We start from the raw sequence: 19,294 nt of genomic DNA on the forward strand, positions 1-19,294 counted from the left end.
GGAGTTCAAGGAGCCAAGGGGGTCAGCAGACAGAGCCAGATTTCCAGGGCTTTGAACACTGAGCAGAGGAGTATCCCGCGCAAAGACCCTGCAAAGACCCTTTTTCCACATGTTCTGGGGGCCAGGAATTGGGTCTATCTTTTGAGGACCACCATTCACCCCATTATGCAGGGAGTGGGGCCTGGCCCAGAGCAGACCCAGGAAACCACGAAGAGCTGACTAGGGCACGGGTCCCGTTGTGTGCTGGTGGGGGCCAGGCCGGGCTGGTGAGATGGTCAGATTCTGGCCACTGTCATTTGTTCCATCCATCCCCAAGGACCTCCTGGGAGCCACACCCCATCTGGGCTTGGGGGGACACCATGTTCACTGTGACCTGCTGTGAACGTGCCAGATACTTCTCCCGTCCTCTGGAGCCCACAGCCTAGTGAGGGAAAAGAATAACCGAGAAGGAAATGATGAAACATCAGACAGTGACCAGAAGGATCGAACACGTAGGGGCGAGGCGGGGATAGCGAGGGACTCCTTGAACCAGGGTGGTTAGGGCACCCGGCACAAGTGGGCAGATGAGAGGGGCCAGTCTTGCCATGACCTGGGGAGAGGAAGAGCACTTAGGTAGAAGAATACTTACAAAGCCCAGAGGCGGGCTCTCTCTGGGCAGAGTAACAATGGATCCCTTCTGGTTCAGCCCTTCTTCTTGGTTGGGCACTTAACACACTTCACACCCAATAGGCTGAGAATTGCTGCTCTGGGCCCCACTTCCTGCTTGTAAATAAGGCAGTGGCAGGACTGACACTTTGTTGAGCTGGATGGAGAACACCTTGGAGGTTGTTGGATTCAGTCTCCTGATATTCCAAGTAAGGAAACTGAGGCCTGCAGAGAGGGCAGGCCCCACTGGTAGGCGGTGGAACAGGATTTGAACTAAGGCCATGAACTCCAGGCCGCTTTTTCCTCCCTCTGGGCTGCGGTTCTGAGGGCTCCAGGTATCGCACGACTTGTGACCAGGTCACTCCAGTCTCTGCCTCTGTCTCCCCATGTCTCCTCCCCTGTGTTTGTGTGTTCTCTCTTAAAAAGACACCTGGGGGCGCCTGGGTGGCTCAGTTGGTTGAGCATCCAACTCTTGGTTTCGGCTCAGGTCCCGATCTCACAGTTTCATGGGTTTGAGCCCCACGTCGGGCTCTGTGCTGACAGTATGGAGCCTGCTTGGGATTCTCCCTCCCTCTGTCCCTCCCCTGCTCGCGCTGTCTCTGTCTCTCTCAAAATAAATAAACTTTATTATTTATTTATTTATTTAAATTAAAAAAAATATTTATTTGCTTTTTGAGGGAGAGAGAGAGGGTGCGAGAGAGCGTGAGTAGGGGAGGGGCAGAGAGAGAGGAAGACACCGGAGCCGAAGCAGGCTCCAGGCTCGAAGCTGGAGCCACGGGGCTTGAACCCACAAACTGCAAGAACCAAGGAGTGCTTGGGTGGCTCAGTCGGTTGAGCGTCCGGCTTCAGCTCAGGTCACGATCTCGGGCTCTGTGCTGATAGCTCAGAGCCTAGAGCCTGCGTGGGATCCTGTTTCTCCCTCTCCCTCTCTCTCTGCCCCTCCCCCACTCACGCTCTGTCTCTGCCTCTCTCAAAAAGTAAATAAACATTAAAAAAAAATTGTTTTTAGGCATTAAAAAAAAAGACACCTGTCATTGGATTTAGGTCCCACTGGGGAACCAGGATGACCTCATCTCAGACTTCCCTTAATTACATCTGCAAACACCCTACTTCCAAAGAAGGTCACGGTCTGAGGTTTCCGGTGGACACGAATTTTGGGGGATGCTCTTCAAACAAGTACAGTTGTGCGCAGGCAAAAGAGGCGGGGCTGCATTTGAGTCCGCCCACAGGATATATCAGCATCGTCCTTACGTTCCAGGTCCTGTGCTTCGTCCTGGAACCGAATCCCTGGACACAACAGACAGACAAACTGGGTGCTCGCTCTCGTAGAAATTAACAAAAAGTTCAGGAAATCGGTAAAGGAAGATGACAGGTTTAGATTGTGATGACCGCTCCGAAGGAGTGAAACAGGGCCTGGGAGTGTATCAGTTACCCGTCAGTTCCATGGCTGTGTAACAAATTACCCCAGAACCTAGAGGCTTAAGACAATGATCAGTATCCTTGCCTGTGACTTCTGTGGGTCAGGAATTCAGATGTCGCCAAGATGTCACCATCTTATCTGCTCTGCTGTGTCTGGAGCCTCAGGTGGAAGATTCAGGATCCGGGGCCAGAATTACCCAAAGCTCTGTTCACTCAGACATGTTGTTAGAACCCCTATACGTGGCCTCTCCATGTGGTCTTGGCTTCCTTTCCTTACAACTCAGCGCTGGGTTCCGAGGTCCAGCGTCCAGAAAGAGTGTGAGAACATCTGCGTGCCTGGAGGAGAGGTGCTGTCTCTGAGCCCCAGTCTCGGAAATCACACAGCATGACTATTGCCCCATTCTCTTCATTAGAAGCGAGTCCCTGAGTCTGCCCACTCCTGAGGGGTGGGGAAAATAGGACCTGACCTGCCTTTTGAAGGGACGACTGTCAAAGAATTTGCAAGCGTGTTTTCAAACAGCTATATAGTGATCCACGCTGGGCAGGGCTGGGGAGACCTCTCCAGGAAGGGGACATTGGAGCTGAGAGGTAAAGGATGTGTAGGAACCCTGATGGGGGTGGGGGTGGGGGTGGGGGCTCTGGGGCAGAATGTTTCAACAGTGGGAACCGCACGGGCAAAGGTCCTGGAGAACGTTCCCATCTCCCCACAAGATGACTCCTGCCCCTTTGCCATCAGTATCCTTGGCCACCCCAGCCCCCGTCCCCTTCCTCCACCGATCGGACTTCTCACACCTGATCCCGATCAGCTTCGCTTGTGCAAAGTAGGTGCTCAGGTCTGGGGCCCTGAAGAAATCTGGGCCTCTGCACTGGTCGCCAGGGAGGGGCGGGATGCTGGGCTCCAGGGTCAGGGGCTTGAAAGCAGTCCTTCAACCTCTGTTTACTGAGCACCTACTATGCGCCAGGCTCCTGATCAGATGCAGGTGTCGCTTCCCCTGGTTACCTCCCCTGGTGACGTGGTGGCCATCCTCCTTGAGTGCCGGCCTGAGTTCGCGGGGCTGTGGCTGGGCCTGGCCAAGGCGGGCGTGGAAGCCGCACTGCTCGATGTTAACCTGCGGCGGGAACAGGGGCTTCGATGAGCAGGGCTCTCCGATTAGGGGTGTTCATCTACATGGAGGCCGTCGTCACCCTGAGAGTAACAGGGCGGGCACCCGGAGGGAACCGGTTGGGGAGCAGCCTCCTCACCGCTGTCCCTATGCCTGCGCCTCTTCTCAGTGCGGCCTTGCCCTGAGACCGTGCTCACGTGTGGCGGCCTCTCCTCTCACCGAAGATCTTGCCAGGCTCAGGCTGGCTGCTCTCGTGGGCGGTGGGGTTCAGGCCCGGCCCGGGAGCTCCAGACGCCTCTCTCTCCCTCCAAGACTGTCCTGTGGGATTGCTTGTGGCAGGCTCACTGCGCTCCAGGAGAGTGGGGCCTTGATCTGTCTTGGTCCAGGCAGGGGGCATAGCCCATGCAAAGGCCCTGGGGTGGGAGCATGCCAGGTGGTGTCTTCAGGAAAACAGCAAGAAGGGCCCTGTGGCTGGAGTGAGTGAGCAAGGGGTAGGAAAAGGAGAAGGAGCGGAAGAAAGATGGAGGGGGAGAAGGGTTAGGTCTGGGTTACCGCTGGGTTTGTCTCGCCCATCGTGGACCTGGCACCCAATAGGTGCTCATCATTTGGGAGGTGAGTGGAAGAATCTGCCTCTGTGTTGGCCGCTACCTCGAGTTCCAGGTTGGGAGACACGAACACAGTCCGGCCTCTGTGTATGGACCTAGTACGTACCGGGTATGCGGCCGGTGCAGATGTGACTTCCCCGGGGGGCTCACGACCCAGGGGTGGGGGGAACAGACCCATGACCGAGTGGCTCCGCACAGGGGCTTTGGTGGGGGAGCACAGAGGATGGGGAGGTTTCCCAAGGTGAACAAGAGAGCATTCCCTGAGCCCAGCCGGTGTCTGCCCCAGCCTGGCCCCGTTTGGGGGACTCTACGCTTTGATGGGGAAGCAGTGGGCGCAGTGCAGGGGCCGAGCCCCGGAAGGCTTCCTGGAGGAGATGACGAGGACCCCAGGCTCGGGTGGGTGGAGCATGAGGAGTCCAGGCTGCAGGTGCTCGTGGGGACTGCGGGAGGCTCTGGACGTCCCAGAAGAGAGAAACAAGGACGGTCTGCGGTACTTGGTCAGTCAACAGCCCTTCTCACGCTCTCAGTCCCCCCGAGAGACCCAGCAACCAAAGCGTCCTTATCGAAGCCTCGCCGTCCTCGGAGGTGCAGGGACCTTTCCCTCTGCTTTCTCCAGATGGAGATGCTGAGGCTTGGAGAGGTCTCCTGGAGGCCGGGCGGGGCACCCGGTGACGCCTCTCCTCCCTTCCCCCTCCCAGCGGCCTCTCTGTGCTGATGCGCGTGCGCCTGGAGCTGCGGCGGCACCAGCGTGCCCGCCACACCATCCCACGGATCTTCCAGGTGGTGGCACAGAGGCAGCCTGATCGCCTGGCGCTGGTGGACGCGGGCAGCGGCGGGTGCTGGACCTTTGCGCAGCTGGACGCCTACTCCAATGCGGTGGCCAACCTCTTCTGCCGGCTGGGCTTCACTCCAGGTGACGTGGTGGCCATCCTCCTGGAGGGCCGGCCCGAGTTCGTGGGGCTGTGGCTGGGCCTGGCCAAGGCGGGCGTGGAAGCCGCGCTGCTCAATGTGAACCTGCGGCGGGAGCCCCTGGCCTTCTGCCTGGGCACCTCGGGTGCCAAGGCCCTCATCTTCGGAGGGGAGCTGGCAGCAGGTGAGGCCGGGCGCAGCTGGCATCCTGAGTGGGGGGGGGGGGGGGGTCTGGGGCCTTCCGGGGGGCGGGGAGCAGCGAGATGGCGTGTACATCCCAGGCCGCCCTTGACCGTGACGTCTGTTCTGGGCTGCAGCGGTGGCCGAGGTGAGCGGACAGCTGGGGAAGAGTCTGCTCAAGTTCTGCTCTGGAGAACTGGGGCCTGAGGGCATCCTGCCGGACGCCCGGCTCCTGGACCCGTTGCTGAAGGAGGCCTCCACCGCCCCCCTGGCACAGCCCCCTGACAAGGGAATGGATGGTGAGGCTAGCACGGACACCCGCCTTCCGCCGCCAGTGCCCCCCGCCCCCCACCCCCTCCTCCTCGGACCCCAACACATGCGTCTCCTGCAGATCGACTCTTCTACATCTACACGTCGGGGACCACGGGGCTGCCCAAGGCCGCCATTGTAGTGCACAGCAGGTGAGGGGGGCCCGTGGGCATCACCCCAGCTTTGGAGGGTGACTCCCGGTCGCCTCTACGGCCGACCCCTTCCCTCCGCTCCTGTTGGGATCTTGGGGACATTTCTGTCTTCACCCCCGGGGAAGACGCACGGCCCATCTCAGGACACTGCCGCTCCGTCAGCGGGAGGGTCTCAAATCCTAAACCAGACCGCCCCCCCGCCCCCCCCCCCCCCCGCTGTGAGCTGGGCTGGCTCTGCCTGGGTCCCTGCTGTGTCCCCTCCCCCGCCACAGATTCCCCCCACTCCCATACCTTGGAGGACGTAAGCCCCAGCCCCTGCACTCCCTGCCCCCACCCCCCGCAGGTACTACCGCATCGCAGCCTTCGGCCACTACGCCTACAGCATGCAGGTGGCAGACGTGCTCTATGACTGCCTGCCCCTGTACCACACGGCAGGTACTGTGGGCAGGCCGGGCGGGGGTGGGGCCGGGACTGGGGACCCCTCACCGAGCCCGCCCTCTTCAGGCAACATCATGGGCGTGGGGCAGTGTCTCCTCTACGGGCTAACGGTGGTCCTCCGCAAGAAGTTCTCAGCCAGCCGCTTCTGGGATGACTGCGTCAAGTACAACTGCACGGTCAGGCCCCGCCCCTCCCGCGCGCTGCCCCGCCCTCCACCTGCAGGTCCTCCGCTGTAGGGCAGCCACTCCCCCGACCCGTTCTCCAGGGCCCCAGAGGGGGACAGGAAGGTGGCACGTGCTTCTTGGGCACGTGCTCCGTGTCAGCCCCAGGCTAACCTTACTTCGACACGGAAACTCCATGGAATCTTAGGACTGCTTGAGAGTGGGCAGAGGCATCGCAGAGGCCATTTTGCAGGTGGGGAAATTGAGGCGTGTAACGCATCTGGAATTGGGGCCAGGCTTCCTGAGTTCTCTAACGCGCCGCCCTGGGCCCCAGCAGCCTTCCCTGCTGGTGGCTGCAGGAAATGAGGCCTGTGGGTGCAGTCACCGCCCTGCGCTGGTTAAGGCCACAAGGTGTGGGGCTCAGGTGGGGTGAGAACATCCACAGTCCTGTAGAAAATGAGGGGGGGGGGGCGCTAGGACCCGGTCCTTCCTCTCTTCTCCCCTCCACGGTGAGAGGAAACCAGGCTGCGGATTTCAGTGTCCTGATGAGGATAGAAATACAGGTGCTATCACCTGCCTCCAGGAAGAAGGGGTGAGGAGAAGAGAGAATGGGATGTGTCCAGGGACTGGCAAGTTGGCAGGTGCCCACCTCACCTTGGATGGGTGGGGCCCAGAGAGGTTAGGCCAGCTGCCCAGGTCACACAGCTAGGCAGGGTGGGGTCTCTGGGTTGGCATCTTGGGGGTCTTTGCGGGGCAATGACTGATTTGCTCTCCTTTTGAGGATTTTCCGTTTTTCCTTGCGGCGGCCCTTGAGGAACGTTGTTAAACCAAGTCTTGAAGTGCAAGGGGGTCTGTTTGACCCACTTGATTATTGAGAGTTGTGAATACAGATCACCCCCCACCGCTTTCTGAAAGTTCGAGTGACAGTGCTTTGCTTTGGGGAAAGACCTACATCAGTACCTGATTTCACTAACCAAAGGAAATCCGAGGAGGATTTTCTCTTTTGCACCTGTCACTGGCCCCAGGGGCCTTCAAACACCCCATCCTGCCCCCTCTAGCCCCACCCACATCCCTCCTTCGGCATCATTGTGAAACAACCCCCAGAGAGCAGTGTGTTTCCTACATAGATGTTTCTGGAAAACCTCTGAAAGATGAGGACTGTTTTGCTTTTGAGGCAAAATTCTTTTTTTTTTTTTTAATTTTTTTTTTAACATTTATTCATTTTTGAGACAGAGACAGACAGAGCATGAACGGGGGAAGGTCAGAGAGAGAGGGAGACACAGAATCGGAAACAGGCTCCAGGCTCTGAGCTGTCAGCACAGAGCCCGACGCGGGGCTCGAACTCACAGACCGCGAGATCATGACCTGAGCTGAAGTCGGACGTACAACCGACTGAGCCACACAGGCGCCCCGAAATAAACCTTTTTAAAGCGGACAGTTAGTGACCCTTAGTACATTCACCATGTTGTGTAACCATCACCTCTAATTCCAGAACATTTCCATCATGCCTGAAGGAAAACCCGGTATCAGCAGTCACTCCCCAGCCCTGTTCCCCCACCCCCGTGCCTGGGGTAGCCACTAATTTGCTCTCTATCTTTATGGATTTGCCTGTCCTGGACCTTTCTTGTAAATGGGATCAGATACTGTGTGGCTTTTTGTGTCTGGTGAGGGCTGTTTCTAAGACAAAAGGCGTGAAAGCAGGGTCTCGAAGAGATATTTGCACACGAAGGTTCACAGCAGCGCAATTTACAACGGCTGAAACATGGAAGCCAATGGGGCCGCCGGAGGGGGTGGGGACCCAGCGTCTAGTGGGGACAGAGTCTCGGTTCTCCAAGACGAAAGGAGTTCCGGTGGATGGTGATGGCTGGCTCCCAGTGTGAATGTACTTAATACTACCGAGCTGTGCACTTAAAAGTCCTTCAGATGGTCAATTTTAGGTATACGTGAATGCAACAAGAAAAGAAAAAAAAAACCTGTAAGCTCAGCGCCGCCATCACAGCCAAAAAGTGACAGTGACCCCCGCAGTGTCATCAGGAATCTGGGCAGAGGCTCAATCCCCAGGGACTCGCCTTGTCAAAAAGGTGGTCTTTCCCCTGTTTCTAGAATTCGGACAAAATCCGTTTTTAGAGGAGACCCACACGTTTCGACCATCGATGTGTCTCATGGGAATCCTTTCATCTGTAGGAACCTCTTGCTTCTCTTTTTTTCCCCATCTCGTGTGTATTTACTGAAGAAAGGAAGTTGCTTGTCCTGTAGTATTTTCCCGATCTGGAGACAGTGTCTCTTAACGTGTTCCTCTGTCCCTGGCATTTCCTGTCCATTGGGAGTTGTTGGGTCTAGCACAGTGTCTCTCCACCATGATGCTTGGGATATTTGGGGCTGGATCAGTCTCTGCTCTGGGGGCCATCCTGTGCACTGCAGAATATTGACAGGTATTCCTGACCTGACATCACTAGAGGCCAAGAGCATCCCACGCACCCCCCCCCCCCCCCCAGTCGTGACCGTTCAAAATGCATCCAGATGTTGCCAAGTGTTCTGGGGGGACAGAATTGCCTGTGGTTGAGAACCCCTGGTCTAGATATTTGATCAGCTTCAAGTTCAACTCTTTTGGCAAGGATTCCTTGTCCGTGGTGCTGTGCCCTCCCACTGGGAGGCCCGTGGTGTCAGGTGGTCCCCCTCTTTGTCCTTGACATGCTGTGCTGCATCGGGCATCATTCACCGTCTCTGGACCCTTGGTAGTCTGTTTCTAAGAAGGGGAATTTCTGTGTCTAAAAGAAGGTACATGCTAAACACTGAGGGGCTCTTTAAGGAATAGAGGACAGAATCCTCAGAGGTCAAGTTTAACAAGGACATTGACAAAACCAGTGCATGCATTTGGGTTCGGGAATCCCATCCCTTGGCTGTTGGACAGGGAAACTGCTTGGCTGCTGTTTACTTGCAGCGGTGGCCCCAGGCCCAAACAACAGTCCATCCATCCTCAGGGGAGGCAGCGGGCTATCATTTAGAGCCCCACTTTCGGGGCTCCTGGGTGGCTCAGTTGGTTAAGCATTCGATTTCGGCTCGGGTCGTGATCTCCCTGTTCGTGGGTTCGAGCCCCACGTCGGGCTCTGCACTGACAGCTCGGAGCCTGGAGCCTGCTTCGGATTCTGTGTCTCCCTCTGTCTCTGCCCCTCCCCTACTCACGCTCTGTCTCTGTCTCTCTCTCTCAAAAATAAATAAACATTAGAACCCCACTTTCTTCGCTGTGTAGCAACAGACGGGCAGGGGACAGGTGACTCCACCCCTCCTCATCCCTGGGTGGGGGGGGCGCTGAATGTGTGGTGCCTGTGTCTCTCCCTGCCCACTGGGGTGAGTGCACCTAGTGTACAAGGTCACCCTGACGCGGGGGAATTGTAGCAGGGTCCCTGGTCGATGATCTGCTCCCAGCCTCTATCTAGGTGCCACCGTGCAGGCTGGAGGTGTTGGCATAGGCCATCTGATGTCTGCTTCTCTGAGCTGACCTGAGTTGTCTTCTCTTCAGCCCTGGGTCTGTCCCGGGGTCCAGGCAGAGGTAAAGATCAGCTGTTTGCTCTCAGCGTGACACAGACTCAGGGCCATGGTTGGTGGGGGGGGGGGGGGGGACAGTGTCATTGTCTCCCTCCGCTGCCTCAATCGTGGCTGGGTTGTCCCTCCCCTGGCCTGAAGAGGACAGCTGAGAGCTCGACAGCTTCAGGTACAACCTGATCCAGGAGGTGCTCTGTCTCTGTCCATTTCTTGTTTTTCTCCTTCCTAGGTGTGCAGCTTCCTTCTTAGCCCTGTTTCTTCTGGCAGGTTTTCAGCAGCTCAGGTAGCGACAGTCTGGGGCTGATTCTCATTGGCCTAATTCTGGTCATGTGCTCACCCTTGAACCAGTTACTAGCTGGGGACGGACTGGGCTGGTTGGCCCCGCTGTGTCTTAGGTTGGCGTGGGCTGGGCCCCCCGCAAAAGCACTGACCTGAGCCTAGGGACCGAGGGAGAGAACTCCCCACCTTCAGGCTCTGCCCTTGCCCCATCCTGGGCTTGCCTCGTGTCCAGCAGCTGATGATCTTGGACAGGCTGTTTCCCTCTGTGAATCTCATGCCTTCCTGTCCCGCGTGGAGTGTTGGGAGAATTAAACGGATGAGCTCTGTGTTTGGCGGTAGAATACTCAGCACATGTGTTTATTCATCAGGGATTCAACAAGCACTGTGCAGGGAATGCCTCTCCGCGGCAGTGATATTTGGCCCAAACCCTGGGGACCCAGATGCATCCCTGGGGAAGGATTTTCGCTCCAGGCAGTGGGCATAGCATGTGCAAAGGCCCTGAGGAGCCCTGTGTGGCACAGGGTGTTGGTGTGAAAGGGAAGGAGGGAGGCAGTGAGGGCGGGGGGGGGGGGGGGGGGAGGGCGAAGGGAATTGACCACTGGCAGAAATTTGGACTTGATCCTGTTGATGAGGGGACACTGTGAACACTTTGGAAATGTCATGATCAACTTGGCGCTTCATCCTGAGCGTGTAACTGTTTCATTCACACTCCGGCCGCGATGCCCAGATTCAAATCAAGGACTATCACTTACCAGCTTTGGTCCGGTTACTTACTGTCTGTGACCCCTAGTAAAATTGGTGGTGGTGGTGATCGGGGGTAATCCTTAGGAAGCCAAACCTCAGATAAGGACTTGAAGGCACCTGGGGTATCTGGGAGATGACTCCTCCCCCCCCCGGGGGTGGAGCCTTGAGACAGGGAGGGAAGGAGCCCTGTGGAGGTGGGGGGGGGCGCTGAGGTTCGGGTCAGAGAGGCAGCGTGGGGATGGACGGAGCACGGAGGGGCATGGGGGACGCTGACCGCATCCTCTCGGCCCCTGCCCCTGGCGTGGATGCGGGCGAGGGGCAGGCGTACACGGCCTGGGCTGTTTTGTTACCATCGCCCTTAAGAGCGCTTTGTCCCTAGCGCCCAGGTTGGAGGGGTGGCTCGGGGGCTGGGGCCCGGCGTGGCCGCCCAACCCTCGCTTCCCCCCCTCTCCCGCCCCCAGGTGGTCCAGTACATCGGGGAGATCTGCCGCTACCTGCTGAAGCAGCCGGTGCGCGAGGCCGAGGGGCGGCACCGCGTGCGCCTGGCCGTGGGCAACGGGCTGCGGCCCGCCATCTGGGAGGAGTTCACCGAGCGCTTCGGCGTGCGCCAGATCGGCGAGTTCTATGGAGCGACCGAGTGTAACTGCAGCATTGCCAACGTGGACGGGAAGGTGGGCGGCGGTGGGGCGGCGCGGGTCAGGCTCTGACCTTCCGGGATCGCTGCTACCTCTGCCTCCCCGGCCCCGCGTTCTCCCAGAGCAGCCTGATCTGCTGGGAGGGCCCGGCCAGGTGGCACAGGGCAGGGGAAGGGGGCGGGGGGCGCCTGGGACTGCCAGGGCGCGCAGCGGGGTCCCTCTTCCGGCATGCACAGTTAGTGGCTTGACCTGAATTCAAGTCCTCGGTGAGGCCATGTGTACCTTGGGCAAAGGGCTCAGCCTTTTCTGTTTGCACCTGTGGAGGTGGGGGGGGGGGACAGTGGGACTCTGGGGGATCCAGGGGCCAGGGTTGGGGTGCCCATCCCCTCCTACTGGGTAAGACACTCAGACTCCTTGGGCCTTGGCTTCCTCCTCTGTACATGGGGACGACAGCCCATTGGGCCTGTTCTAATCACCCGACGTAATCACGAGCTCAGCCCGGCACCCCCAGGTTGCAAACTCTCTGCAATTGCTTTTATGATTCGCAATTAATGTTTCCATCCTACCTTAGCAGGACCCTGCTGCCTTATCAAACTCCTCCCATCCTAAGCCAGGCACAGCTAACGAGAATAACAATAAAGCAAGCACCACAATAAAGCAAGCACCGGAGGGGCAGTGATTTGTTTCCTGTCTGTCTCTGTTTTGGGTCCTCAGGACCTGAGAACAAGGCACTGCCCCCACCGTGCATGTCTGTTGAAGACACTCTGGCTGCATTAACACAGGTTGCTGTGTTGGGTACGTAACAGACGTACCCAACGGCACACAGCAGCACAGACCCATTAGACAGGGATTTGTGCTCACTGGACTGAGCCAGGCAAGGTGGCATGCAGCGGGGAGCGGGCAGAAGCTCTGCCAGTGTCCCCACGTGGCTCCGGGGTTACCCCAGGCATTCACTTCCTGCCAGCATAGAGGGTTTTAGGGACCAGGAAGTGGTGACCGGTCAGCAGGTTTCCTCACGAGATGATGGCCAAAGGAGGCCGGGGAGGTGGGAGGAGGGGCATGAGTCCTGGGAAGGCGGCACTGCCCTTAATACCCCCTTTTTCGGATCGCCCAAGGCCACAGAGTTCAGGGACGCGGCGTGCTAATTCCAGGCCCTGGGGCAGGAGAGGCAAGACGTCAGTGGGGAGGACACCATGCCCCACGGGGGCTCCTCACCGACGTGGCTCGCCCCATCCCAGGTCGGCTCCTGTGGCTTTAACAGCCGTATCTTGCCCCACGTGTACCCCATCCGGCTGGTGAAGGTCAACGAGGACACCATGGAACTACTGCGGGATGCCCAGGGCCTCTGCGTCCCGTGTCAGGCCGGTGAGCCAGGCCCTGCCCAGTCCCCTGGGGAACCGGGGCCCCCGCCCCCTGCCCACCCGGCGCAGCCTGAGGGTGGCCTCCTCTCCAGGGGAGCCTGGCCTCCTCGTGGGCCAGATCAACCAGCAGGACCCGCTGCGTCGCTTCGATGGCTACATCAGCGAGAGCGCCACCAGCAAGAAGATCGCCCACAGTGTCTTCCGCAAGGGCGACAGCGCCTACCTCTCAGGTGCGAAGGTCCTGGGGGCCGGCTGTGGGGACGGCGGGCCACCATCTTACCTCTCCTCCTCCCCTCTCCCAGGTGACGTGCTGGTGATGGATGAGCTGGGCTACATGTACTTCCGGGACCGCGGCGGGGACACCTTCCGCTGGCGTGGGGAGAATGTCTCCACCACTGAGGTGGAGGGCGTGCTCAGCCGCCTGCTGGGCCAGACAGATGTGGCTGTGTACGGGGTGGCTGTGCCAGGCAAGCTGGGTTTGTGGGGGTGGTCCTAGGGTATGGCAGCCCCAGAGGAGCCCAACCTGCATGAGCTTGGAGGTACAGGTGCTCTTGGGCAGTGCTCAGCTCGGATAACTGCACATAGCAACCTGCGTCGGGGCACTGGAGCTGGAGTTACCCCTCCTGGATGCTAACCCCTCGGTTTCCTTATCCAGTACATGGGATCGTGAAAGTGACTGTCTCAGAGTTGCAGCGAGTACAGCAAAAGCTCAATAATAATAATGATTGCTGCTTCAGCAAGTGTTATCTCAGACGGAAGGGACTAGAGATCAGAGACCAGGGGCCTCTGTCTGAGGGTGTATTCAGTCCTGCGGCGGCACAAAAGGTGGGGTGTTCTCAGTGAAACCTCTATCTCCAGGAGTAGAGGGCAAAGCAGGCATGGCGGCCATCGCGGACCCCCACGGCCAGCTGAGCCCCAATGTGCTGTACCAAGAGCTGCAGAAGGTGCTGGCACCCTATGCCCGGCCCATCTTCCTACGCCTCCTGCCCCAAGTGGACACTACAGGTGCGGCCTCTCGCCTCTCTGTCTGTCCGTCCATCTGTCTTTTGGTTCAACGACCATTTGCTTATTTGTCCTGGTTCAGATCCTTGTGCCAAGTCTGACACGATGGTTCGTGGCCAGCAGGCACGGTGGGCTCATGCAGGGCCTTTCTCTTGTTTCATTAGCATCGTTATTTATTTCCATTCCTCGATCCTACCCCCACTAGGCATTCTGCAGTGTTTGGGGCATTTCTTCCATTTCCTGCATTTTTTCTGGTGACTAGGAACTTTGAGCAAATCATCTTGTTATCTGGGAGATTTCCTGCTTCTGTAAATTGCCTGTTTGTATCTTTTGCCCATCTTTGTATAGCCTTGCTGTCTTTTTCTTTTCGATTTGTGAGAGTTTCTCCTAATAGTCCAGATGTTAATTCCATAGCAGTTTCGGACATCAGAAGTCTTCTATTTGGGAGTCGAACCGTTAACCTTGTTTATGGGGCTTTTGTTGAAAAGAAGCCCTTAATTTTGATACAAACTTACCCCCCCCCTTTTTTTAATGTTATGGTTTATGCTTTTGAAGTTTTATTTAGAACAAGACACCTTCTCAACTCTAAAGCATACAGGTATCCCTCGTCCATTTTTTCCTACTAGCCCGAACCCTTAGCTTTATCTTTTTTTTTTTTAATGTTTATTTACTTAAAAAAAATTTTTTTTTAATGTTTGTTCATTTTTGAGAGACAGAGACAGAGCATGAGCAGGGAAGGGGCAGAGAGAGGGAGACAGACACAGAATCTGAAGCAGGCTCCAGGCTCCGAGCCATCAGCACAGAGCCCGACGTGGGGCTCAAACTCACCAACTGTGAGATCATGACTTGAGCCGAAGTCAGATGCTCAACTGACTGAGCTACCCAGGTGCCCCAATGTTTATTTACTTTTGAGAGAGAGAGACACACACACAGAGAGAGCAAGGAAGGGGCACAAGGAGAGGGGGACAGAGTATCTAAAGAGCACTCTGTGCTGACAGTAGAGAGGCCGATATAGGGCTTGAACCCATGAACCTCAAGAGCATGAGCTGAGCCAAAGTCAGATGCTTAACCAACTGAGCCACCCAGGTGCTCCTAGGCTTATCTTTCATGAAACCTTCCTTTACTTGTTCACTGTAGGGAGTGCAAACTCTTTCTTAAAGGACCAGATAGTAAGTATTTTCAATTTTGGGGCCATGCAGTCTCTGTCCCATACACCTCTGGTTCTGTGGTATAAAAGCTGTCCTAGACAATGTGTAAATGGGTAGGCATAGCTTCATGCCAATAAAACTATTTACAAAACAGATGATGGGCCAAATTTGGCCCTCGGCTACAGGCTGCTGCCCCCTGACCTACCGTGTGACAGACTCAGCCCTGCTTTGGTCTAGGGGCTGTACATGTGACCAGGCAGGGAGTACACAGAGTATGCGGCTGTGATGGGGGTAGTCAGGGAGGCCTCCTTGGAGGAGGGGGCATGAAGTCAGGATCTGAAGGGCAAAGGAGAATCAGGCAGACAAAATGAGGAAGAATGTTTCCAGCCGAGGGGATGGCCTATGCAGAAGCCTGGAGGTGTAGGAGAGGATGGTGAGTTGGGGGTCCCTGGAACCCCCTTGCTGAGTATCCCCATCCTCACCCCTACAGGCACCTTCAAGATCCAGAAGACTCGGCTGCAGCATGAGGGCTTTGACCCACGCCAGACCTCGGACCGGCTCTTCTTCCTGGACCTGAAGCAGGGCCACTACCTGCCCCTCGACCAGAGTGTCTACACTCGCATCTGCTCGGGTGCCTTTGCCCTCTGACACTCCTCCTCCGCCCACTAGAGACTCCCAGCCCGGCCCTGCCAGTGAGGCTGGGGGGCTGGCCCAGCTATGCCAGGTGGGGCCACCCTGGTGTTCAGCAGCCAGAGTAGCCCAGGAAGAGCCCACGGCTCTGCTACCCTCTCTCTCCTCTCTCCTCCTCGGGGCTGTCTCCTGCCTGAGTTCCCGTGCCTGTGTCTCTGTGCGTCTCTCTCCTCCCTGCTTCTCAGCCTCCCCGCTGTCCCGTATGCCCACACCTCTTCCCTCTTTCTTTTCCCCTGCTCTCTCCTGAGATCTGCGGGCATGCAGGGCGCAGCTGTCCTCCCTGCTGGGTCATGGACCCAGAGTGGAGCTTCTCAGCCTCCCGAGTCTCAGCTGTGCCTTAAGGAGCGACAGTCCGCGCCTCCCCAGGCTGCTGGGCCCCAGGGCGTCACAGGCCAGTCTGAGCTCCAGACAGACCCTCTATGACCCTTCCCGAGCAGAGGATCCACGTGGTTTGCCCCGCCCACCCAGGTGCGGGGGGGGGGGGGGGGGTCATTGTCAAGGGACCTCCAGGCCAGCTAGAAATCTCTCTTTTGCACTTAACCATCTTTGGTGGGCCTCCCTCCTGTCCCCTGTCTGCCCTTCCTGATGCCCGGAAGCTTCCAGAATTGACTGTGACCCCTTAGACATTGCCCCTGCCCAGATGTCTCCTTTTAGGTGCCTCCACGGAGCTCTTGCTAGAGGAGCCTTGAAGACTGCGCTGGGTGGCTGTTCGGCTCCCCATCCAGACACTCACCCTGGCAGAGGACTCTAGGGGGTCCCCATCTGATGCCGCTGCTGGTGGGACCCACAGGAGTGGCAGCGGTGGTGCAGGGGGAGGTCTCCCGCCTGGGGGTGGTGTCTGAGATGGACTTCGGGGCCTTGGAAGTTCCAGCCCATTGAATATCCCCACTGGCTTTGTTGGTGACAGTTCAGACCTCGTGTTGGTGGTCGGCCTCATTGGTGGCTCATCCCGGACTCATCCCGGACTCCTGGCCACTCAGACTGTCCGTCCCGCCCCCCAATTCTGCAGTAGCATCCAGCCCCTCAAACACTGGGGCCAGTGCTGTTGCGCATGGGCCTTTCCAAGCACCAAGGTTTTGTTTCCTAGTTGAATTGAAGAAATAAACCTGCAGAGTGTCCAGTGCCTGAATCCCAGTTATTTACTGTCTGTCCCCGTGTGGCACAGAACGCTTTCTGAGTTTCACAAGGCAGGACTTCCGCTGGGGAACTCATGTTCACCAGGCAAGAGCCAGACACATGGCTTTTTCTTGCTGTCCCCTGTTGCCTGTAAGCCCATCGGCACGGCCTCTGGGGCCTCGGGTTAGCGTTCTCACTGCCTCCCTGCAGCCTCTGGGGCCTCACGAAGCCCTGCGCCGGCCCCGGTCCCAGAGGAGGTGCCTGTAGGTTCTGGCGGGTGCCCAGCGTGGCCGTAGCTCTGAGTGAGAGCTTCAGAGGTGGCTGTTGGAGCTGGCGTTCTAATCCAGGACATCCAGCGCCAGGGTCTATCCACGTAGCCCCAACTTCTGCTGTTCCTCCAGTATTATAACATCTGCCTCCGCTCGTCTCCGCTTCAGGGGACAGAGGAGGAAAGGTTTGTGGTGACTGGGCATTTGCTGGGTGGGTGCACTGAGCGGCGGCCCTGGGGATGGATCAGGCCCTGGTTGGCTCAAGAATGGATGAACCATCGATGGGCGGGGCTGTCCTTGGATGCCCACAGCCGGCCAGGAGAAGAAGGCAGGGGAAGGATCCTGCCTCTGGGGGTGCAGCGCCCCTGGTGTGCTGACCAAACGACTGCATTCCGTATAACGTGCCCCGAGACCTCAACCGCCGTGGTCCCCATTGTGCAGATGAGGAAACTGAGGTACAAGCAGGGGAATGGAGTCAATGCCAGCGGCTCCCGGTGCGAAAGCGGGCCAGCAGGACCTTTCTTGGTCCAAAGCTTGTGAGCCCCAGAAGGGTAAGACGCTCCGAGCTGACGAGAAAATAATCCTGCGTCAGGCTCTGTGTCTGTCTTTTTAATTAATAATAAACTTTATTTATTGGGGCAACGTCAGGTTTATTAAAAAAAAAAAAAAAAAAGAGTGGAAAGTACAGAGTTGCCATATACTCTTGTCACCCCGCCCCCTGTCTCTCTTACCATCACCGCCCTGCATTTGTTAGGGTTGATGGGCCTTGTGTCCGTGCGTTCTTATCTCAAGCCTACGGTTTATGTTAGCGTTCACTCCGTGTTGTGCATTCTGTGGGTTTCAGCAAATGCGTGCATCCGTTGTGATAGTATCCTAGTTTCTCTGCCCTAAACGTCCCCGGTGCTCCGTCCCTCCGCCCCTCCTATCCCAACCCCTGGCAGCCGCCGATCTTTTCCCCGTCTCCATAGTTTTGCTTTTTTCCAGGTCACGCGCTTGGAATCACGCAACGTAGATAGCCTTTCCAGACCAGCTTCTTTCACTTAGCCGGATGAAGCTCCGCTCAGGCGCCCTCCACGACGTTTCATGGCTTGAGAGCTTTGTATTGTTCATGCCAGATGAGACGAGTCGGTCTGGGACGCCCTCTCCCCACCCCCGCCCTGCCCCAGGAACCGGGGTTAAGTCTGGAGGAAGAGCTGGGATCAGGAGGCCATCTGTGGCCTCAAGCCTCCCCTTCATGGAGGGGCCCCGGCAGGATGTGTACGGAGGGGATGTCCGTCCCTGTGACGTGGGAAGAGACTCGTCCTGGTCTGGCATCGGCACGTGGGGTCGAGCAGTGGTGTGTGAGGGACAAGGAGGGAGAAGCCGTGCCAGAGAGGGCGTGTGAAGGAGGGGGAGTTGAGGGCACGAGAGCCTTCCAAGGAGAGGTAGCTGTAGGCTGGGACCTTGCCTCCTACCCTTCGAGGGTCTCCCTCGCTTTGGAAAGAGTCCAGGCTCCCTGGCCGGAGCTTGCCATCCTATAGGCTCTTTTCTTTCCACCGCGAGTGGTCATTCCCAGCTTGCGTCTCCCTTCGGTGCCTTTGCACCTGCTGTCTCTTGTGCCTGAACCATTGTTCGTCCGCTGCATGCCTGGCCAACTCCTACTGTTTTGTTTTGTTTAAATGTTTGTGTATTTTGAGAGAGAGCGCTTGTGTGAGAGCAGGGGAGGGGCAGAGACAGAGGGAGAGAATCCCAAGCGGGCTCCGTGTTGTCAGGGCAGAGCCCAATGCAGGGCTCAGTCCCACGAACTGTGAGATGACAACCTGAGCCGCAATTAAGATTTGGACCCTTAACCCACTCAGCCACCCAGGCGCCCCTACTGACTTGTTTTCAGTTGAGGTGTCATTCACATACCTTAAAATCCATCTTTTTAAATTGTCCGATTTAGTGGTGTTGAGTGTTTACAAAGTTGTGCAGCCGTCACCTCTCTCTGGTTCCAGAACACTTTCATTCCCCTAAAAGGAAACTTCATACCCATTAGAAGTCTCTCTCCCCAGCCCCTGGCAGCCACTAATTGGCTTTCTGTCTCCATGGATGTCTGTTCTGGACATTTCATGTAAGTGAAATCATACAACATATGGTCTTTGATGTCTGGCTTCTTTCGCTTGGCGTCATGTTTTTAAGATTCATCCAGGTTCGTTCCTTTTTATGGACAAATAATATTTCGGTGTATGGATGGGCCACATGTTGACCATCGACCAGTTGATGGACATTGAGTTATTTACCCTGTTTAGCTATTGTGATAGTGCTGCCGTGAACATTTGTGTACAAGTCTTTGTGTGAACATATGTTTTTAATTGGGGTGGGGGTACAAACCAAAGTGTGGAAATACTAGGTCATATGGCAACTGTTTCATATTTTGAGGGACTGCCAGACTGTTTTTCAAAGTGACTGCACCATTTTATGGTCCCGCCAGCAGCTGTGTGTAAGAGTTCCAATTTCCCATGTCCTTGCCAGCACTTTCTTTGGGAAATATGTCTATTTCAGACAAAACACGGGCAACAAATGGACCTGCGTGTTCTCTCCAACCTGCTTCCGTGTCTCAGTTAG

At 57.0% G+C, this 19,294-nt stretch overlaps 1 protein-coding gene across 4 annotated transcripts in view; it reads left to right on the forward strand.

Moving 5' to 3' along the window:
- Positions 1–16,446, forward strand: part of SLC27A1 (solute carrier family 27 member 1) — a 32,385-nt gene extending 15,939 nt beyond the window's left edge. For 2 of the 4 annotated variants that reach the window (XM_042928859.1, XM_042928860.1), the window contains exons 3-12: positions 4,471–4,865; positions 4,999–5,160; positions 5,253–5,322; positions 5,666–5,757; positions 5,827–5,936; positions 10,949–11,158; positions 12,361–12,487; positions 12,576–12,950; positions 13,342–13,488; positions 15,124–16,446. In XM_042928859.1, the coding sequence (XP_042784793.1) occupies positions 4,471–4,865; positions 4,999–5,160; positions 5,253–5,322; positions 5,666–5,757; positions 5,827–5,936; positions 10,949–11,158; positions 12,361–12,487; positions 12,576–12,950; positions 13,342–13,488; positions 15,124–15,281 (1,846 nt within the window). In that variant the 3' untranslated portion in view covers positions 15,282–16,446. The remainder of the gene's footprint in view (positions 1–4,470; positions 4,866–4,998; positions 5,161–5,252; positions 5,323–5,665; positions 5,758–5,826; positions 5,937–10,948; positions 11,159–12,360; positions 12,488–12,575; positions 12,951–13,341; positions 13,489–15,123) is intronic. The other 2 variants (XM_042928857.1, XM_042928858.1) reach the window with 2 other exon arrangements.
- The last annotated feature ends 2,848 nt before the right edge of the window (positions 16,447–19,294 follow it).

This window comes from Panthera leo, chromosome A2 (genome assembly GCF_018350215.1).
Source record: "Panthera leo isolate Ple1 chromosome A2, P.leo_Ple1_pat1.1, whole genome shotgun sequence".
Classification (NCBI taxonomy): Eukaryota; Metazoa; Chordata; class Mammalia; order Carnivora; family Felidae; genus Panthera; species Panthera leo.